The sequence below is a fragment of the Pistacia vera genome, unplaced genomic scaffold (genome assembly GCF_008641045.1).
Source record: "Pistacia vera cultivar Batoury unplaced genomic scaffold, PisVer_v2 Contig40, whole genome shotgun sequence".
Classification (NCBI taxonomy): Eukaryota; Viridiplantae; Streptophyta; class Magnoliopsida; order Sapindales; family Anacardiaceae; genus Pistacia; species Pistacia vera.
In genome coordinates, this window is record NW_022196224.1 from 3,262,133 (window position 1) to 3,284,060 (window position 21,928).

The 21,928-nt window shown below is 33.9% G+C and overlaps 4 protein-coding genes across 22 annotated transcripts; 3 read left to right on the forward strand and 1 right to left on the reverse strand.

Moving 5' to 3' along the window:
- Positions 1–423: 423 nt before the first annotated feature.
- LOC116141641 lies at positions 424–11,132 on the reverse strand. Of its 19 annotated transcripts, none has more exons than XR_004129828.1 (13): positions 11,011–11,132; positions 10,798–10,928; positions 10,532–10,630; positions 10,352–10,398; positions 10,208–10,258; positions 9,643–9,920; positions 9,108–9,219; positions 8,847–8,948; positions 8,317–8,402; positions 7,568–8,227; positions 6,982–7,049; positions 945–1,046; positions 424–772 (listed from the first exon to the last, which is right to left on the reverse strand). XR_004129828.1 is itself a non-coding variant. In XM_031427124.1 (4 exons), the coding sequence occupies exons 2-4, from the start codon at positions 7,029–7,031 to the stop codon at positions 607–609; spliced, it is 318 nt and encodes a 105-aa protein (XP_031282984.1). In that variant the 5' UTR covers positions 7,032–7,049; positions 7,412–7,551; the 3' UTR covers positions 424–606. The 19 variants fall into 19 exon arrangements, 1 of the variants encoding a protein (XP_031282984.1); XR_004129836.1 differs by having other exon boundaries at positions 10,836–10,928; positions 11,056–11,120; XR_004129831.1 differs by having other exon boundaries at positions 11,056–11,120.
- Positions 11,133–12,519: 1,387 nt separating this feature from the next.
- LOC116141726 (pheophytinase, chloroplastic-like) lies at positions 12,520–14,537 on the forward strand. Its single transcript, XM_031427212.1, has 6 exons — positions 12,520–12,863; positions 12,976–13,087; positions 13,341–13,434; positions 13,530–13,707; positions 13,807–13,876; positions 13,972–14,537. The coding sequence occupies exons 1-6, from the start codon at positions 12,559–12,561 to the stop codon at positions 14,290–14,292; spliced, it is 1,080 nt and encodes a 359-aa protein (XP_031283072.1). The 5' UTR covers positions 12,520–12,558; the 3' UTR covers positions 14,293–14,537.
- Positions 14,538–15,122: 585 nt separating this feature from the next.
- LOC116141750 (peptide chain release factor 2-like) lies at positions 15,123–18,560 on the forward strand. Its single transcript, XM_031427237.1, has 5 exons — positions 15,123–15,508; positions 15,595–15,725; positions 16,164–16,234; positions 16,357–16,438; positions 18,224–18,560. The coding sequence occupies exons 1-5, from the start codon at positions 15,145–15,147 to the stop codon at positions 18,242–18,244; spliced, it is 669 nt and encodes a 222-aa protein (XP_031283097.1). The 5' UTR covers positions 15,123–15,144; the 3' UTR covers positions 18,245–18,560.
- On the forward strand, positions 18,475–21,691 carry LOC116141749 (putative clathrin assembly protein At1g33340). Its single transcript, XM_031427236.1, has 2 exons — positions 18,475–18,540; positions 20,449–21,691. Exon 2 carries the CDS (start codon positions 20,451–20,453, stop codon positions 21,675–21,677), a length of 1,227 nt encoding a protein of 408 aa, XP_031283096.1. The 5' UTR covers positions 18,475–18,540; positions 20,449–20,450; the 3' UTR covers positions 21,678–21,691.
- The last annotated feature ends 237 nt before the right edge of the window (positions 21,692–21,928 follow it).

The following is a 21,928-nucleotide window of genomic DNA, read 5'->3' on the forward strand; positions in this document are numbered from 1 at the left end:
TCAAGCATCAGCGGAAGCATGAAAAACTACAATGCTACAACTGCATGTAAATTAAAAAGAATCAGCCTGGGAAGATTACTTATTCATAATCATTATTGAGATAACTCTTTCCCAATTACATATCAATAATACATATCAATAATCATCATTGAGATAAATCCCATCACAGATACTTCAAACAATTCTTCTGACAAAAAAAAAAACTTCAAGTCTATATCAAGGTTTATGATAGTAGAACGAAAATTGCACAAAATTAAAGAAATGCAGATATAACATTGATGTGTAGTGCTATTAGAGTATGCCATACAATTCAACATAATAAACATTAGTTTGTTAAGAAGACCGAAAAAAGGTATATTAGTAACCTTACCACTAGTTTAGTTGTATCAAAAGCTTGCACTTCAACATAGCTACTCCAGGACAATCACTAAAAAGCCATCGTTAAGATGAATATCAAAATACTAACTACATTCAGAGGCTGCATCTTTTGAGCCCCAAGTTCAATAACCAACAACCTGGTGAGTCCTTGTTAAACCTAATCCAGAAACATTGTATGGACTATCATCTGGCTCCAAATTACCTTTTATCTAGAAATTTAATACAATGTCAAACCCTAAAAACAGAGTACAATGTTGAATCATGATTTGGAAATTCGTAAATCTTTGTAAGAATAGGTTCGAAAAAGATATTATTCCAACTATACCTACGAGACCTCTTATCAGGATAGGTAGCATCTTCATCATTGGAGAATGTTTGGCGATAGAAGATACCTCTAAGAAAAAGGCAGAAAGCAAATTATCCCCAAGAAAATTGAATAACTTCTACAGCAAAAGCTAACATAATTTTTACGAAAACTGCCGCATTTGAGAGATCAAATTTTACTTCAACTAAGAAAGTTTCAGGTGAAAAAAAAAAAATAATAATAACTTCAAGGCAAGCAATACCTTTGTAGCATTTCCAAGAACATCAAAGGCTTTCGAAAGAGGAGAACCTCAAACCTCAACATCATTCGCAGCTTGCCTTTTGCCAAGACTCTCAACACAAACCTGAAAGCAATATCATAAAAATGGATCAAGTATTGTTTTTTTAAAAACGCAAAAGATGAAGGAAATTGTCATAAAGTTCAAGAACAATATAAACATCAAATCGACAAGTTCAAACAGAGGTAATAATAGTAGCTGTACAACTAGTGTTCAAGGTGTACCAAAAGTCTGCACTTCCCCATGGCTCAATCACAATTTAATGTTACAAGGTTCTCCCAGTTGTACTCCACAAATCATATTTCATGCTTACCACCACATACAATCAAGCATTCAATGAGCAAACCAAATGAACATAATCAAAAAGAGTAGAAGAATTTAAATGATTAAAAGAACCAAAAATCCACTATGCAATACATCAATATTGCTTGTCTAGCATTGTGTAAGAACTAACCAAATCCCCATATTCCAAAAGATCCAGTAAAGAATTACATAAACAAAGAAAACACGGGAAAAAGAGAAAAGAAGGATACATCAACCAAAAAGAAGAAACAAGGACTGTGTCCAGAAGTCTTCACCTATAATTCACGGATTCTTTAATCACTTGTCGAAAAGCAACAATAGAAGAGGAATTGCGTGAATGACACAACATTAGTTAAAACATAAAAAAAGTCAGATGCATCAAGGAAATAGGAATGGTAATTATATCACATGACACAAATAAAGAAAACTAAATTGTTAAAACTAAATTGTTATATTGACAACATATGAGAATTATTTTCTCTCCCCATGTCTTTTGACTCTTCACAGATGCCTAGTTCTAGATTTATGCATGCCTATAGACCATATGCACCTACAATCCTTCTAAAGAACAATGGAACAGTATACATACAGTTGTACCCACACAAAACTGGCAAGACATAGTTGTTTGAGTATCTATTTAGAGTTAAGGTGTAAGTGAAAACTCTAACAGTACACTAGCATGCAATATTCAAGCAAAGCAACTAGATATTGATTAGGTATTCAGTCATAGCACAAAACTGGTTGCAAAAAAATAAATAAAAGAAAAATGCTTCAGACAGAGCAAAACGAAAAAGTATAAGAAAAAAATAAAAAGATCAAGAATCAAAATGTTCCACATGCATTTGCAGCCATCTTCAAGTACTAGTGTTGCAAAAATCCAACTATCTGAGAGAAATAGGTCCACTCAACAAGATGATTTATTTTCACAATCCTTTAATAAACCCACAGAAGATAGGTGCCTTTATATACATCATATGAACTGGGATGCAAGTCTCAAAACTGAAAACTAATGTGATAAAAAAGGAATGATGAACATGCATAGATTATTCAATCTTTACCAAACAACAGTAATTCAATAAAATATTAAGCAACAAAAAACTGAAAATAATCATTAAGAACTTCACCCATTTTCCAAGAAGAGCTCTCCATAACAGATTTCATATGTATAAGTACTTCTCTAAAAGTGATCAATTTCCTACATAAATGTTCTGAATATCTTTAGGAAAACTTTATGAAACTAATAAAATATGAGAAAGAAAACCCTAAAATCATATGACTTGAAACAAACATTTGATACACTCAAGACCATGAATAATTTCAACAAACATTGGTGACAACTAAAGACTTCCAGCCTAGAGAGATAGAGACAGCAAGAAATTTTTTTATTATAATTAGAACAATGATACTATATCTCTTTTGTCTCTGGCTTTAGGAACTAGTAGTACTGTAATTAAAACTTTCTGGTGAGGCAGAACTAGTTTGTGCCTCCAGCCCCCAAAAGAAAATGTTTAGAATTGTGGCATTGTGAGTTTGAATTCTTATTGATAAGTTTTAATTAGTTTTGCTTTATTTGCTTGTATACAAAGTGAAATTTCTTAAGAAACAATTACAAAACTTTGTATTTTGGCACAAGTTGTTTCTGAACTTGTGTGGCTGCAGCAGCTAGCTGTTTAGCTTAAGCCTTCCATCTTCATTTAGCTTAAAGGAGAATGACAAACTCACCAAGCCCTTCAATCTTGTGAGCTTGGTTTCTGTTAAAGAATTCAATGTAGAATCAATTCAGACTTTCAGTTTATAATTAAAACTACAATTTTTAAGTCTCTCAGATTGTGTTAGGGTGAGATGTGAAATTTGACATGACTTTTTTCCATTAACTCCCATAATTTGCTGTCTGATAAAGGCCTTTGCCTTTTCTCAAAATAAATGTGTAAAGAAAGAAAGTTAAGTATATAACTTACTATCCTACTATCTCCATCTGAACCACACACCGACTACTAATCTAGCTGTGTAACCCTTATCTCCCATTAGCTGCTATTCTAATGATGCATGGTAGTTCAAACTAAACTTTGTTTACCATCAGTTTCGATCACTTTTTCAGCAGCAGCGACCCAAATAGTAAGTTAATTCACAGGAAAAATACTAAGTTGATGCAATGTATAAAAACGTATACAAATGATCAGCATTACCCAAATACAACAATAACGCTGGCAAAAACATCGGGCAACCCTTGCAGACTGGTATGAGTTGGTGTTCAATGCATACACTAGCAAGAAAACAACTTCTCTTTGTTCTGGAAACAAATTATGGAGCACTATCAGCCAGTCATAAAGTCTCCCACTAAGTTTTCATAAAGTTTGAGGTAAATTTTTAATTATCTTAGGTATTAAGGCCTGACTCAGCAAGTTAGCATCTCATAAGTTGGATGGGCTTTATTCTATATATTCTTAACAGTCAATCTAGGCTCAGGTGGCTAGCATGCATTCGAGCCATCATTTACTCATGCCACATTTACACCTACCTTTACCTCATAGATCACATACCTAAATAAAAGAAATATACATGGCACTTGGTAAGGGTGAGCATAGGTAAAGGGTAGAACTGGAACTTGCAGGTATCCATCCGCCGGTTCTGAGTAGGAACTGAAATCGGCCCCATTAAGATTCGGTTCCGATTCTGGAAAATTAGAACTAGGAATTACCCAGTCCAGTTCCAATTCTTACAGTGTTGGAACCGGGAACCGGGACTGGAATCAAGGTCTGGGTACCCAGATAAGAACCGAGACTAAATTATAATTTTTGTAAACTATTAGGGGTATATTTGTAATTTTTTTGGTAGTGTATTTGTCATTTTTCAAAAACTTAGGGGTAATAAAATTTTCCCACAGGCCAAATCTGGTTCCGATTCCTTAAAAAAATGCAAGGTACTCGGAACCGATCACTCCTAGCACTTGGAAAGAGTAAGCCATCTTTGTATATCATAACAATCATCAGTAAATAAAAAAGGTTAGGTAAATTGGGATTACAAACCCTACTTTGAACTAGTTTGGCACAAATCAGGAAAAGTGGAAAAGAATGTTACCAAATTACAGTCTCAAACAACAGATTCTCACTTGAATAAAAAATTGAAGAGATTTGTTGAGAACCAAACCAAACTGTTTAACAATGAACTGACAAACTAAGCACATAATATTCTCCCACAATGTCGGACAACAATGAGAAAACAGAAAAGTGGAGTAGCTTTAATTATTAAACAGACAACAAGAACTACAAACAAGGCATGGAAAAAAAGTTAAACATTCACTTAGACACCCGCTAAAAATTTCCCTGGTTCCAAAATCTTAAATAACAAGAAAATGGATCCAAAACTGCCCAACACCAGGGCTCAACTCCAAATTATTCAATAAGTTTGAAACCATTTTATCTTTCAGGTCTCTTAAAAGGAAAAGGGTAAAGAATGTAATAATACAATAACATATTGAAAAAAACTATGGCTAGTTAGAAGAACATTACTAGAATGAAAGATATCACATCTAAGTGTCCATGACAAGCTCATTACTTGTCATAACAAATGTTCAACATCCTCGCATACATCAAAAGTATCCAAATAAGCAAACAAGATAAAACAGAACTTGTTACAAAAATCTTTCAGTGTACAAATTCAACAATTATAGCCTACATCTGAATAAACACATTAAAGAAATTATACAAAGCCAAAGAAACTGAAAGTTCTAACAGATAAAATAATGGATTTTCAATGTTTGGCCTTTCACTGGCTGCTTTCTAAAATGGAAAATAGAAAAAGTACTTGTAGCATCATGCAAACTCCTATAGCAGATCATATATAAGTAGTCTTCACCAAAACCATAGAACAAAACACCAAAACAAGCAAGGCTAATCTTATGTCACAAAAATGCAAAAGAAGATAAGACAAAGCTGACACCTTTTAACAATGTTTTCAAGTTACAGAACAAGGAACTAAGATACCATATCTAATAGAACAGTTATACAAACATATTACCAGTGTTATAACTTAGGTTTGCATTGCTTTATGAATTGGGAATTAGAAAAGAGTATACCTGTTAAGTCAGCAAGAGCAAACAAGCAAAGCTGCTGACAATCTGACAGGAAAAATCAAAATGGAGGGGATAACATGCGAAATTACCAAATAAAAAATAAAAAGTTTACAACATAATAATTACCAACATTTATGATGTTGATCCTGCTATATGCATAGTCATTTATAAAACTGACACCATAAAGAAACAAAAAATACAACAGAAACAACCTTAAGAATAGAAGAGATATTGAGATTCAAGACAATCAGCAATCATAAACACTAGTTGGACCTTTGACTATAAAATAATCTTTGTTATGAGTAATTAAAAAAGGAAATTGTCTCTGCACCACGAGTTCAAAGAGTCTAGTGTTATTGAACCAAATGCAATAACAGACAAATCAATGAGGCATGGATGAAGAAAATGTCAAATTCACAGCTCAAAGCTACATAAGGTACAAAAGCTTCAATATCAAAAAGAAAAAGGAAAAAAAAAAAGGGAAGGATATAGCATCAATATTCAAAAAGGTAGGTTTCAAATCTCAATCTCATTCTTAGCTAGCATTTACCACACACCCAACTAAAAAGATTAAAGTGTATAAATCTTTACGAGGGAAAAGTTCTTTGTGCTCCCAAGAGACTACCTAAACACTTAGCATGTAAACAGTATATCAAAGCAAATAGAGACAAATCTTCAGAAAATAAAGAAAATAACAAACTTCAAGCATATAGTGCTTTTTGAATTATGATGCATTTGTCTATAAGAGTACTATTAACAATCATCTGAGGTAAAACCTCCTATCAAAAAAGACAATTGTTAATTAATAGTTAATTGACAGAATTAAACTTGCTTTTATTATCAAAATAAAATAGAATGTTGTGGAGATGATATTTGAACAAATGACTTCCAAGGTATGAACCTCAACTATCAAACTCCTCCAACCCACCGTAAAGAAAAGAACAACAAACAAATAAACAAACAAGGATTGAATAGACACCTATTGCACATCCATACAAATAGAATAGCCTATTTAAATAGAATAGTAAAGGGGCCTCTCCATTATCATTAATAGAAAAACAAAGGGATATTTTAGTCATTCTGTTTATCTCATTGCCCCAAAAACAAGCATGCATAATTTGTTCCCACTAAAGAGCAAAAGAATTAGCAAGCACACCGAAATGCTAAGACTGGACACTTCAAGTAGCGATTTAAGTAGAAACCATTAAGTCATAATAATAGTAACATACTAAAGGAAAACCCAAGTGTTGAACCACGACAGGCAGACTTAATTAATTTTATTAAGAAGAATCTACTAATAAATTCCATCCAAACATGCAAAACAAACTTCTTGACAACTATCTGCAAACACTCATTGCGACATACGAAACGAACAGGTTGAGATTTAAATGTGGAGGACTCTAGTTTTTTTTTTTTTTTTTTTTTAATTCTTACTCTCAGATTGCATGTAAGGTTACAAGGCTTGATGCCTAAAATGATTACTTTTCATTGATCATCCTGACATAATTCTTCCTATCACAAATGCTTCGAGCTTTTCATTAGGTTGAAGTACATAGAAGTTGAAAATTGTCCAAAACTAAAGCAAATCCATAGAAAATAGAATTCCTAAGCACAATATAATGTTACCAGGTTCTCCTCGTTGTCATACATATATCATAACTCATTCTGACCACCATCGCTACCAATCAAGCATCCTATGAGCAAAACAGATGAACATAATCATAAAGAGCAAAAAAATATAAATGATTATGAGAATTAAAAAACCACTACACAACATTGCCTTTATAGCATTGACAAAATGTTTACCAAAACCTCATAATAGATCAATAATTTTAGAAAAGAATCACATCAATAAAGAATAACATGGTAAAAAAGAAAATAAAGAAACAGCAACAAAGAAACAAGAAACAAGAACTATGAAACTTAGTATTTAACTATAATTCACATATAGTCTCTAATTGCTTGTTGAAAAACAAGAATGGCGGAACAATTGTAAAAACTACCCAAAATCAGTTAATATATAAAACAAGATGGATAAAAGAAATAAACACAATACCAATAAAATCGCATGATATAATAAACAAAAGGAATTTAAATTGGCATATGATGACTTGTTTCCTCTCCTAGGTCTTTTAATTCTTCCTCGACACCTAGTCCACAGAAGAAAAGAAAAAGCAGTCATAGTTAAGATAAATATCAGAGTGCTAACTACCTTCAGAGACTGCATCTTTTGAGCCCCAAGTTCAATAACAAACACCTGTTTAGTGAGTCTTCGGCAAACCTAATGCAGAAACATTGTACAGACTATCATCTGGCTCAAATTACCTTCTATCCAGAATTTTAACACCATGTCAAACCCTAACAGGTTCATGATTCGGAAAGTGAATGCTGATGACTTGTTTCCTCTCCTAGGTCTTTTAATTCTTCATCGACACCTAGTCCACAGAAGAAACATGAACCCAGTTTGACAAACAAACCAAGTTTACACATGCATAAGGACTGGATTCATCATCAATCCTTCTAAAGGACAATGGAACAATGTATTTACAGTTGAACCCTCAAAAAACTGGAAGGAAATACTTTAGTATTGCACAATTACCGTCTCGATCTAAGCATCTGTTCACAATTTGGTGAAATAAAAACTCCAACACTATACTATGCATGCAATGCTGAGCCAAAGCAGAGAAATATTATGTATGTATTCATCAAGGTCACAGCACAAGCCTGGATGCAAAAATGCATTAGAGAGAAAAAGCTTTCAATGAAAAAAATGCTTTTCCATAACATTAATTAAAGTACGCTGAAAAGTAAATGTGACCATTGACAGTTTCTGCTACAGCATCCGGGAGCTCCAAAATTGTTTTCTTTCAACCTTGCAAACACAGGTAATTTTTACAGTCAGCAAGTCCATTATTGAGAGTTAAACATTGAATTAAAGACAGTAAAATAACATTATACTACCTCAATTTCAATACTAGTTTCAGCATTCCTTGTGACATCTACAAAAGATCCTACGCTTTCAACCAGTGAAAAGCTCACAAGTTACACTGCCAAAAAATTGCCTTAAAAAATCAACAAATCCAATACTTAATAAATATACTAATTAAACCACAATGAAGGTCTAACAATTAGATATTATATTGGAAACTGTGGCACAAATTGGAGGCAAAAGAGATCAGGTTCCTTCTCTTGTATGGTTCCTCAATATTGGTCCGATGTTAGTGGTTGGTGAGGAGGCATTTTTGGAACATAAGGACATACAAATATACTTACGAGACCTTGTATCAGGATAGGTTGCATATTCATCATTGCAGAATGCTGGGTGATAGAACATAGGATCACCATGAAAATTGAATAACTTCTACAGCAGAAGCTAACATAATTTTTACAGAAACTGCTGCATTTGGGAGATCAGGTTTTACTTCAACTAAGAAAGTTTCAGGTGAAAAAAAATAAAATAAAATAAAGAATAACTGCATGGCAAGAAATACCTTTATAGCATTTGCAAGACCATCGAAGGCTTCCGAAACAGGAGGACATCAAACTGAAAATCATTCGCAGCTTGCCTTTTGCCAAGACTCTCAAAACCAAACCTGAAAGTAATATCATACAAATGGCTCAACTATTGCTTTTAACAATGAAGAAGTTTAAGGAAATTGTCATAAGGCTCAAGAACAATATAAACATCAAATTGACAACAAGTTCAAACAGAGGCAATAACAATAGCTGTGCAGCTAGTGTTCAAGGTGTACCAAAAGTCTGCACTTCCCCATGGCTCAACCACAATATAATGTTACCAGGTTCTCCCAGTTGTACTCCACAAATCATATCTCATGCTTACCACCTCCACATATAGTGAAGCATCTAATCAGCAAAACAAATGAACACAATCAAAAAGAGTAGAAGAATTTAAACGATTAAGAGAACAAAAATCATGTATGAGTACATCAATATTGCTAGTATAGCATTGTGTAAAAACTAACCAAATCCCCGTATTCCAAAATGTCCAATAAAAAATCACATAAACAAGGAAAACATGGGAAAAAAAGAAAAGAAAGAAACATCAACTAGAAACAAGAAACAAGAACTGTTTCAAGAAGTCTTGAACTATAATTCACAGTTTTCAATTGCTTGTTGAAAAGCAACAATGAAAGAGGAATTGTGTGAACGACACAACATCGGTTAATACATAAAAAAGGCAGATGCATCAAGGAAATAGGAACAGTACATGGTAATGTTAAGAATATCACATGACACAAATAAGAAAAACTAAATTGTTATACTGACACATATGATGGATTATTTTCTCTCCCCATGTCTTTAGATTCTTCACATATGCCTACTATGCAGAAGAATCGTGAACCGAATTTGGCTCCTGAATCCAGATTTATGCATGCCTATAGACCAGGCTCACCTTCAATCCTTCTAAAGAACAATGGAACAACATACATGCAGTTGTACCCTCACAAAGACCAGGCTCACCTTCAATCCTTCTAATGAACGATGGAACAGCTTACATACAGTTGTACCCTCACAAAACTGGCAGGACATAGTTATTTGAGTACCTGTTTACAGTAAAAAAATCACACATTCATTAATCAAATCAGTGACCAATGGAAGTGCAATAATTAATTTAAATCACAATGTTAATACTTGGATACATTTTAGGTGATAAATTGAAATGGGGAAATCACGACTTAGTCATGTCCATACACACATGAATAATACACAACAATAATCACCATTTAGGATTTGAACCAGTGGTTGCCCACGATACAGGCAATTCCAATTTTAACATGCTGAAAGTTGGTATAATCAAGCAATCAGAACAAAAACACAAATTATGAAGTACCTCCACAAAAAATCACAAACTTTGATGAGCTAGTCAAATTATGCAAAATAACTGTAGAAAAAGCAAATTATCAGATAAAATAGTAATAATAATAAAACACCAACCCACCAAAAAAAACAACAAAAGACAAAATGAGAACCAAACCTGATGAGCGAAGGATCATGGGGTGAAGAGCAGAACAAGCAGAGAATCTATTTAAAGATGATTAAAAACGATATTTAACTTCAATCACAAAGCTAATTAAATATATCAAGTGCATAAATTGCCTGTTCCTAAATCAAATTAAAGGCACAAAGACAAGAACAAAACACAGCAGAACTTTACCCTAAACGGTCAGCGTTTAATCAATGAGTCTGGATAATTTTTTCCTTGCAGCAACTGAACAGAGTAGCAGAATCCCTTAAGAGTAGAATTCCACAATACCTAGATTCATCCAATAAAAAAGATAATAAAAACAACTAAAAAAAAAAAAAATCAAAGATATAGTCTAACAAAATGATAGAAGAATAAAAGTAGAAATACAGTGATAACAAATAAAAAGTAAACAGCAAAAGAAAAGAAGGAACAATAACACCATCAATGGTACAAACCGATTTATAAAAGGAACTTCTCTCTAAGGCATCTCCACCTGTTAAGTGTTATCTCATTCCGCTATTTATGAACTTCACCACTTTAGTATCCCATAAATGTTGAAGGTGGCTGAGATCATCAATAACTTCAACTGATACAAAGACGGTAAGAAAACATTGATTAGTGAAATTAGTTTCGAATTTCGAATTACCAAGAAATTAAAAAAAAATTACAAGAGAGACGAGAGCAATGAAGTTGAAAGAGATGAGAGAGACTACGGCCTGCGAACCGATGCAGGCTCCATCAATTATTTGTTAAGATGGTTTTGATTTTGAACAAAAATACAGTAATCCTTTGAATTTGATTTAACAAAGACCTATAAAATGTATAAATCACGTGTTTAGGTAAAAATACAATTACCAACACTACTAACGGTTACTTTTTAAAATTGAAATTGAAAAATAGGAATAGCAATAGAAACTGGATTACGAATACAAATAGAATTTGGGATAAGAATAAGAATTAAGAACAGCAATAGAAACAGGAATAAGTATAAGAAGGGAACTGGAATAAGAATAGAAATGGAAACTAGAATAGAAATAACTATTAAACTGTAAAATTAAACTATCTAACGTAATCTAACGTGTTTTAATTAAACTATAAAATTAAATGATAGACTCGAGTTGAACTATTGAGTCTAGCATATTTTAGCATTATATATTAGGAATATATCATTTGTTGTTTTATTAAGCGTATAATTGGTAAATTTGTTGTTTTATTAAGCATATAATTGGTAAATTATTGGATTTTTCGACTAAATTTGTCATTTAAATAAATTTGAATCCTAAGAAGAAAAAGTAAAGAAGAAAATTAAGTTCAAATTTGATATTGGAAAAGTTGTATAAAGAAAAAATCTAATTAAATTTATAGTTTTAAGATATTTAAATAAATATTTAGCATTACTAGTTGGGGGTAATTTTTGTCATTTCAGGAGAGAATTTACAAGTATTTGAAGGATCTTGACAATAATGGATCGAAACCGAGGGGGAAAATCAAAGAACTCGTCTGCATGATACAATTTAAATTAGCAACACTAATTTATAAAGCTGTTAAGTTGTTAAAATTGAGTAAATAACTTTTTCCCACCTAAGGTTTGCCTTAAAACTTTTTTACCTAAAAAGTTTCAAAATACCATTTTTCTACCCAAAGTTTTATTATGTTGATACCTAAAATACACTTCAGTTTCTTAGTCGGTGTTCAACAAGTTACCAAGACAAGATAAGAGGGGTTTTGTTGAGTGGAGGTCAATGGATCGAATGGTTGTGATTGATTGAATATTCGTTATTGAAATCAACTAAGAATACGAAACCTTAGCTTTACAGTGGCCGACAATCGATGAGAAATCAGATGTCAGAGTAAGAGGGGTTTTGTAGAAAGGAGATCAAAGGTTAAAATGATGGTGATGAAGAGAATTCTTGCTGTTGGAATCGGCTTTAGGTAATAACAGAATATTAACTTTGGATGGGAAAGTAGTATTTTTTAACTTTTTTCAGTTTTTGTGGAAAAGTGTCATTAAGGCAAGCCTTGGGTGGGAAAAATTATTTACTCTGTTAAAATTCTTATGGACTCCAATTATTTAAGGATAAACCTTAAGGACATAAGTGTTATTTTCCCATTAATTTATCATAATTCCTACTATTTATAAAAATATCTGCCAAACTATTTGTCATCCTCACGTCAAAAAGAGGATTTTGGTACTTAATTCCACCGGAAGAGTAAGAATGGGCATCTGGGTAGTGAGGGCTCCCCTTCCTCTTGGTGTAGGAGCATTGAATTGTAATAATAAGAGTTTGCATTTGCATTTGCAGCAGAGAAGAAAGAGATTTAACATTATCACTTGTAATACCAGCATCAGCGCCAGTACTAGTGTATTGGAGGTTAATGAGATACGAAAGAGATGCAAAAAATGGCAATGGAAGGGCCAGTACTCCATCAATTACTTGGTTTCTTCTAATCCTAATTCACTTTCCAATTCTTCCCTACTTCTTGTTCATGGCTTCGGTGCCTCTATCCCTCACTGGCGCAGGTTACCTTTCATTATTATTATTCTTATAATTTTTTTATATGCAATACCAACCACACATTTCATTATCCGGATAGATATCTATCTATCAACTAAATTAGGATTTTTCTGTCAGGAACATTGCCGTACTGGAAAAGAACTACACTGTTTATGCCATTGACCTTCTTGGGTTTGGTGCTTCAGATAAGCCTGCTGGTTTTTCATATACCATGGAGGCATGGGCTCAGGTAACCTACATCATATCCACATTTTTATGGGCTCAGGTTGGACTGTTCTTTGGATAATTGAGTTTTATCTTATTTTTTATTTTGAAAGTTGTTGATTATTTGTTTTGATTAATGAAGTCTGTGAGTTTTGGTGACAATTCTTGGAATCATGGAAATTTTTATCATTAAATGATTTATCCTTTGTTTAACACACATCGAGTTCTTATCCACTGGGAATTTTCCTGCTAATTAACCTCGGACTCATTGCATGCAGTTAATATTGGATTTCTTGGCTGAAGTTGTTCAGAAGCCAACTGTGCTTATAGGGAACTCTGTTGGAAGTCTTGCTTGCGTGATTGCTGCCTCAGGTATGTTTGTTTGCAAAGAAAACAGTTGCTCCTAATATTAGCCTTGTTGTCATCTGGGGTTTTGCATTTATGCTTATTTTACTTTCTCCTACAAGAGTCCAATCAAAATCTTGTTCAAGGGCTTGTGTTGTTGAATTGTGCTGGTGGCATGAACAATAAGGCAATTGTTGATGATTGGAGGATCAAGCTGTTACTACCTTTGCTTTGGTTCTTTGATTTTTTGTTGAGGCAAAGGGTAATTGCTTCGGCAATCTTTGAGCGTGTGAAACAAAGGTATTATTAGTATATCAGTATCCAATCCAATGATCATTGTTTTAAAATGTCAGAGAGTGAAAAAAAAAATATTCTAAAATGTATGGCTTGGCTATGCAGAGATACTCTGAGGAATGCTTTACTGTCGATCTATGGAAATAAGGAATTTGTGGATGATGTATTGGTGGAGGTATATATTGCTGTTTTATCAATGCCATTGCCATTTTAATATAATCTCTCACAAAACATCTTCTCAAGATTCATCTATTTACTTGAAAACTGCAGATCATTAGAGAACCAGCAAATGATGAAGGGGCACTCGATGCATTTGTTTCAATTGTGACAGGGCCACCAGGGCCTAACCCAGTGCAGTTGATGACATCAATATCCTTACCGGTTCTAGTTTTATGGGGTGATAACGATCCATTCACACCCCTTGATGGACCTGTTGGTAAGTACTTCTCATCTCTGCCTTCTCAACAATCAAATGTGAAGCTATTTGTGCTGGAAGGAGTAGGACATTGTCCCCATGATGACAGACCTGACTTGGTCCATGAAAAACTGCTACCTTGGTTAGCTAATTTTCCGGCTTCACCTGGGACTTGACATCTCATGCCTCTGGAATTTGCTTTTTTTTAGGGTATTGATTTCTGGAAGTTGTAAAGCACTTTTGTTGTTGTAAAAACCAACTCTTGTGTATATGTTTTGGTGTTTTATTACTTGAGGCTTTTTGGAGCCATAGAAAAAGAAGAAAGAATGCAAACTTGCAAAAGAAATTATTCCTATCCTCTGCTGAATAAACCTCAACTCTGAGCTTCTATATATAAATTAGATAATTCCACGAGGATGCTTTTGTACTGTTGTTTTTCTGTTAATGTGTTGAAAAGTGAAAACATCTGTGTCTTTTTTACAACTAATGGTTTTATCATTACATTTACACATTTCATCTTAATGATAATTCTCAAAAATATTAAAATTTTGTTTAGAAGTAAAAAATAACCATAAAACCATGTGAGTTAAGGTAATTATCCATAATGAAAATTTAATTAATATATTCTAAGCATGTTTTAACTTTTAATCAGACCGTTATATGTTAAACTATCAAGTCTTGGCCTAATATAGTGTAATGTTATATATTGGAAAACAAATCCTTTATTTTTCATTAGGTTATAAATAATAAATTACATAGTTCTACGGTTTTATATGTCGCTTAAATAAAATCTTGAAATTTTGAGAATTAAAATCAGTCAAAGTGATCACGTTTGTTGATGTTATGATATTGATAATACAAAAAAAAAGACATGCACTGTAAATGGGGCCGAATACTTATAGTAGAATGGGTTTGACTGAACTGGGCTGGGTCGAATATGATTGGGCTAAGGTTGACTACTTGTATAGTAGAGTTGTATTTGGTAGGCAGCTTTGCTTATCGCATTTTCAGTGACACTTGAGAAGGTTATGGCATTAGCCGCTCAATTCCTAATCCAATTTCCCCGGCTTGGAATCAGAAGAAGCTTCCCTTTCCCTTCTTATCTTAATCGAAATGGTGGTGGTGGTTCATTATCCTTTTGTAGTAGTAGTAGTAGTTGTTCCGCCAAGAAGAATTACTTAGAATTAAGTAATGAAGAATTGATGAGAGAATGCGAAATGAACACATTCAAAGCATCGGGTCCAGGTGGTCAACACAGGAACAAGCGAGAGTCTGCCGTTCGTCTCAAACACTTACCCACTGGTGTCACAGCCCAGGCCGTTGAAGATCGATCGCAACACATGAATCGTGCTTCAGCTTTGAATCGTCTTCGCATTCTTTTAGCTCTTAAAGGTTGGTAACTATTTCTACTTCTATTCTTTTCAAATTCATCCTTGTAATTGACAAGATTCTTTGCTGATTTGATTGAATTGAACTAGTCAGGAACAATGTAAACCTTGATACATATTCACCTCCTCAAGAACTGCTTCAAATTCTTCCACTTAAGTCCACCATTAGAGGATCAGACTGTGGCCCTCAAATTGGACCTAATAATCGTAAATTCGTTTTGGTACGCACTATTTCCTTTTATTTTATTTCAATAAATTATAATTAGGCTATTCCTTTTATTTTATATTTCAATAACTTATATTTGGGTTAGGCTATTGTAACACAAATTCTTAGCCCTTTAATCAAATGACATGGATGAGAAGTTAGAGTTGGTTATTTTTAATGCCAACTAAGTAATCTATAAGCCGAATCAATGGTCACAAGTTTGTGTCGAAAATTTGTGTTACAATAGCTTGAACCATTGTATTTTTTATCTGAAGAATTATAATTGTAACATCCGTAATTGTGTATCTGATATATGAATACGTCATCAGCAACTTTAATTTATTGCATTAATTTCTTTATATTGTGTTGCTCGTGTCGCATGATATGACATTAGTCTGTATGTAGTGTTTGTAAGTGTAGTATCTTTGTTGTGATATTATTTGTTTATTTATAGGGAATGCAAGCTCTGCTTGATCTAATTTACACAGTTGAGGGATCTGTATCAGAGACAGCTAAGTTATTGGGGTGAGCTATATTGTCTCACTATTGGTGAAAATGATGTTATTTACTTGTATAATGTCATTTATATTTACCATTGCATGTGTTTGTAGTTTACGTTAAAATAACAATCTTTGTTAATATGGCAGGTTAAGCACTGGAGCATTGTCACGATTGATACTATCCGATGATTCTCTACGAATGGCGGTTAATGAGTTGAGGATTTCTAAGGTATGATATCCATGGATATTATAAAAGCTATTACATTGATTTTCCATACTAGTGGATAGCAAAGAAATAAAGTGTAGTGGATAGCAAAGAAACAAAGTGTAATCATGTGCAGTAAATTAACTATGCTTAATCTGCTTGTAATGTTATACATGGATGATGGAGTAGATATGGCTTTTACAAGCCAAAAGAAGTAATTATGGGACTATTTTCAAACATCCTACCAGGATAAGGGTTCTTGCCCCAGGTCTTTTAATTGTCAGGATGATAGTGCTTTCATTTGAAGGATAAAACTTTTATTAAGCTTTGTGCAAAAGAAATGGAGAAATAGTAGATCATCTTCTCATACATTTACATAACTCTTAGAGAGATTAGATTCATGTTATGTTGGAGGGGCTTGCCTGGTAGGGACAAAACATTGGATATGCTATTGCCCTGCTCAGTATGGAGCTAGTGAAGGAAGATGAATTTTAGAGCTTTTGATAGAGTGAAGAATTGAGAAATGAGGATGATTTCTCATCAGAATATCTGAATATCACTGCCACAAAAGGTCTAAATAACTTACATTAAGTTGAATTAAGAATTTAAACAAAAAGCAAAGAAAACCCCCTCATTTCATACTTCTGCTACCACTAATCTCTTTGATTCTTTATAGGTGTCATTTACTAGAGTTTGAGGCCTTCATTTTTAACCATTTCCATTTCTTTATTGTTGCTCTCTTGAGCATTTCACATCCATAGGGTTCCACGCAAAAGTTTTTCCTTTTCTTATTAATAAATCTGTACCCATTTCTTTTAAATGAAAAGGGAAGTTTTGGAATATTTTATTCCTTTAAGTGTCATGGTGGTGGAAGTATATATCTTAAGATTTACTAATTTTGAAATGTTCTTAACATGCTGGGTGTCAACTCAGTTGTTGACACAACGAAATAAATAATTCCTCTGCATTATGTGTTTCAGTGCATGATCCATAGTTATCATGTTCTCATATGAGCTGCAATTTTACATCGAGGAAAATCTTAATGTAAGAAGGAAAATACTACGCTGTTTGATTTTTACTGGAGGTATGGTTGATTTTGGAAAAAAAATTAAGCACGTTTGTCTATTTAAAAATAGGGTAGGTAGCGTTTAGACCTTGTGTTACACACATTTGTAGCTGGTAGGCTTCAAACTTGAGAATGAATGATAATACAAATTAACAAAGTATTGCACCATGCCTTTTTCATCGCTTTAATTCTCATGTAGTTGACTACCATTTAATATCTTGTTTGTTATTCATGTCACCGATACTTGAGTTATTATATTTTGTCTTGGCTTTTTGCGTTGTGGGCGGCTGAGATTTCCTGACCTATTGCAATTTGGCATCTACTTTACTGACTAATAACATATTTGAAAGTAACTTTACAGATAATGGTTCCTATAATGTTCAATGCCAACTTGCCCCACTAGAATTCTAATTTTTTTCTTCTTAACATCTGTCAATGCAATTGATGAAAGAAAGTATTAGTAAGAAAAGCATATTGAGATATCTATCTATAGTATGAATACTAAAGAGAAAAAGTTTGAAGTTAAAAAACTAGAAATTTATCTTTTCTTAGATAAAAATATATTGTTCTATGATTTCATTTTCATTTCATGCTATTTTCATTCACTTGACCAGGATTTCAATCTTGAATTGTTGCTGGATTTTACTTAAGTTTCACTTTCTTTTATCTGAATTCTGAAAAAATATTTACCTTGTTTCCTACAAATGTGGAACATTGACAGAAAATATTTTGCATTTGTGCAGGGCATGAAGCCTCTTAGGTAGAATTTCTCATTGGGTAAAATTATCTCTTCATTTTCCATCACTATACGGTGTTAATGTGCAAATGATAGCCATCTCCGTGTAGAAACTACCTGCTTCTCTATGAAACTTCAAATACCCATCCCACACTCTCCTAGATTCTGAGCTGCTTGCCATTGGATTGAAGATAGTAATAGCTGATTTAGAACGTTGATTTTTCTGAAGAAAAATCCTCAATGATCGGAAAAGTAAAAGTTGTATCAGCAGAAGAAAAGATGCTAATTTACTTTCATTCCCTGTCAATACCTGAAAGTGGCATAGTAATTTGCTTAGACCTTGCGGCCCTTGTGTTTCAACATCTCTCTTTTCATTTTGTAGTTTGTCTTAGATGTTTAATAGCCTAATGTATTGGAGCCATTAATTTCTGACAGAACCCTTCTCTACTCCCTCAGCATTTGGGACAATCCTACAAGCTACTACTGGTTTCTTAGCTAGTGACAATCCAAATGCTGAAACTAATATCAAGTTCAAAACGGTGGTGGCTGTGGGTCGCTGGTGAACCTCTATACAAACATATCTCACCCTACCCAATCAGTTCACTCCTTCAAATACAAATTGCTGGAATTTCCAGAGAATGAATGACCTCTTTATGCACCCATTTTTAAGTTTACTGTTGGTCTAAGTCCCAAATGCGGAGCTATGCTTGTATTAGCACCAACCCGTTGCCTTTTTTAGGCGGATTCAATAGTTGATTAAGAGCAAATTGATGATTTTGTGAATGCTGAAACTAGTAGCTTTAAACTTTCCTGCTCAATCATATGCAGCATTGATGATTGACTATGTTATCAGAAACAGCGATACAGGGGATGGGATCTTTGAATTTTCACTTTGTCTCTTGTACTTACTAGCTTGAAACTAATTTTAAAAGCCATCAACAAAGATTTAGTTGAGAGCAGCAAGTTGGGGTTTGACCCAAGGCATTATCCTGCTTTAGCAGAATATCTATGTGAAGCCAGCTGCCAGAGAATATTTTACTACTTTTGCGATGTGTGATAGTTGATGTTATGTTTTTGAATAAAAATATTGTCAAAGCAAAGAAGAGGCATCAATCAATACCTGGTGCTGATGACTTGACTTGTGTCGACATGTGACGATTAACTTAACTATTTGTCAAGGCAGAACATCCTGAATTATTGCCACTGACACTAATTCTACTCAAACTATGCTAGTGTGTGGGGCTTCAAGTACCAAAGAAAGGAAAACAAATTAAGGAAAGACAAATTTCAACAGTAAAAAAATATTAATGTATTATGATTTCACTAATAGGAAGAGAGTTTGATGCCCAAGAATCCTATTCTTGAAGAATGAGATTCTTTCTTCCACCACAAAAAATAAAAAACCTTTTTGCCTTGTTGACTCTTTGAGATGTAGTTTATTCATTTATATCTAAAACCAAAAAGTATGTCTTGGAGTCTTCTAAAGCACTCTTTGTTATTCGGTTTCTATATTCATAACAACCAGTTGACCATTAGAAAGTAGCATTGTTCTTGTCCATTATTTGATTGATTCTAGTTTTTTAAGAAAAGAATCCTTCGATTTTAGTGGTGTGGCGGCCAATGACCACATTTCCCTAATCTTCCCGATGTCGATTTTTCATCAACTGGTTCTTGTTTGGGCCACCCTATATACTCCTCTTGGATAAAAAGTTTAGAACAAATAATTTAGGAAATAGAATTTGACAATATGAATACGTTTTCTTATAACATTGATAAGAAATTGCAAAAGTCTCATATTTATTATTATTCAACGGTAACTTGCTACGAGTCTCCACGACTATTAATAGAGGTAGTTATTAGAGTTTTTATCCCATCGATAATTTTAAGATTTTAGAGGATTAGTTGAGGTGTATGTCAGTTGATCTGGATATCTCTGATCATTAAAAAAAATAAAAAAAAAAAAAAAACTGTAACTTACTAGCTAGATTTGATTTCTCTGCTAAATTCCATGTGAGCTAGTTTGTACCCTGCAACAATGTTATAAAAAACAAGAGCAAGCAAATCAACTATTCAAGATATAAAGTCTGAAAGAACATTCTGACATTTAAGTTGGCATGTTTTTAAAATGTCGATTTGATTCCTCAATGCCTCTTAATTATCACCAATTGTCTCTCTTTCCTCCATTATATATCTCAACTTACTGAACCTCACCTACACTTCACACATTTTCAGAAATGGGGGTGGACATTCAAGGCAAACTCCGGCTAGCTCTTGGCTCAGTTAAAGATCATGCCACTATCGGCAAAGCTATAATCCTCCACAACTACGATGGCAAAGGCTTTTCCGATATTGAAATCGCTGTGGTGCGTGCCACTGGCCATGATTATGGCCCAATAGATGACAAATACATGCACGAGATCCTCTTCCTGGTCACAAATTCTCCAGGATCCATTTCTTTTCTTGCTGAAAGGATCTCTCGTCGCCTTGTCAAGACTAGAGACCGCCTTGTCGCCCTCAAGACTCTTCTGCTAATTCATCGTCTTCTTCGTGGAGGCAATCGCTACTTTGAACAACAGCTACGTAATGCACATGTTTCCGGCCATCTTCAGCTGAGTACTCGCTGGTTCATAACGAATTCGGATCCTTCGGTTTGTTTTCTCCACAAGTATGCAGCCTATCTTGAAGAAAGAATGGGATGGGTCATCAACCAAGCTGGGAAACTTGAACCTGTTATGTCAACCTTTGAAGAGAAATCCATGGATATGGTGTTCCGTAAACTTCCAAGGTGTCAGGGTTTCATAGACAAGGTGTTGAAAAGTTCAACATTTGATTTTTTGCCTAGTGATAATTTAATTCAGGCGGCTATGATCAACACCTTGAAAGAAAGCTTCCAGGTTTATATGGCGTTCAGTGAAGGCGTTGCAGCTCTTGTTAATATGTTCTTTGATTTAGCAAGACCGGCAAGAAGTTTAGCCTGTGAAATACTCAAGAGGGCTTCGACGCAGAGCCAAGAACTTCATCATTTGTATGAGAAATGCAAGAGATTTATTGAGAATAAGAATTTAGAATACCCATCAGTCCAAATCATCACTGTGGAGCATGTTCTTGCCTTGGAACAATGTTTAGGGTGTACATCAACGAGCTCTTATTGGCGCCCCATGTCTAGCAAGATTGGCCCAACGCCTTCAATTTTGAATTGTTTAACAAGATTGACAGACAAAGGAGGAGAAAAGGATAAACAAAAAGGTGATGATAGTATGCCATCAACTCTTTTCTCATGCACATTAGAGACCAAAATAAGCAAAGTATGGGTGGTGTTTGAAGATGAAGAGTTCAACAAACCAGGACTTTTCAGTGGCACAGTCAGTGACCTTCCTGTTCATCATCAATCAACTTCGGGAATAGTTGTCAATGGTGGAGAGATCACTACAACTTGTAATTTAAACCCCTTTGCAACTTGAGAATTAATTTTAATGAAAGCATCTATAGTTTGCTAAAGCATGTGCTTGAATCAGAAATTTTCATTTCATGTGTCAACTTATAATTTGCGTCGGAAAGCCAAAAAAGCGTCGGTGCTGCAAATGGTGTTATTATATATAGAGTTAACCACGAATTCCCATCCGAGGTTTAGCAAAACCCTAATTTATACCCCTAATTGTATTTATTTAAGATTTTCATCCTTTAACTAACACCGTTAGTGACTGTTGGAGAT

Coding starts and splice junctions, on each gene's coding strand:
- LOC116141750 (XM_031427237.1), top strand. CDS start 15,145: ATGGCATTAGCCGCTCAATTCCTAATCCAATTTCCCCGGCTTGGAATC. Junction 16,235..16,356: donor GAGACAGCTAAGTTATTGGG/GTGAGCTATATT, acceptor TTAATATGGCAG/GTTAAGCACTGGAGCATTGT. Junction 16,439..18,223: donor ATGAGTTGAGGATTTCTAAG/GTATGATATCCA, acceptor GCATTTGTGCAG/GGCATGAAGCCTCTTAGGTA.
- LOC116141641 (XM_031427124.1), bottom strand. CDS start 7,031: ATGGTGGTCAGAATGAGTTATGATATATGTATGACAACGAGGAGAACC. Junction 1,047..6,981: donor ATGACAACGAGGAGAACCTG/GTAACATTATAT, acceptor TATTGCTTTCAG/GTTTGTGTTGAGAGTCTTGG. Junction 773..944: donor TTCTTGGAAATGCTACAAAG/GTATTGCTTGCC, acceptor CCTTTTTCTTAG/AGGTATCTTCTATCGCCAAA.
- LOC116141726 (XM_031427212.1), top strand. CDS start 12,559: ATGGGCATCTGGGTAGTGAGGGCTCCCCTTCCTCTTGGTGTAGGAGCA. Junction 13,435..13,529: donor TTGCGTGATTGCTGCCTCAG/GTATGTTTGTTT, acceptor TTCTCCTACAAG/AGTCCAATCAAAATCTTGTT. Junction 13,708..13,806: donor TTTGAGCGTGTGAAACAAAG/GTATTATTAGTA, acceptor TTGGCTATGCAG/AGATACTCTGAGGAATGCTT.
- LOC116141749 (XM_031427236.1), top strand. CDS start 20,451: ATGGGGGTGGACATTCAAGGCAAACTCCGGCTAGCTCTTGGCTCAGTT.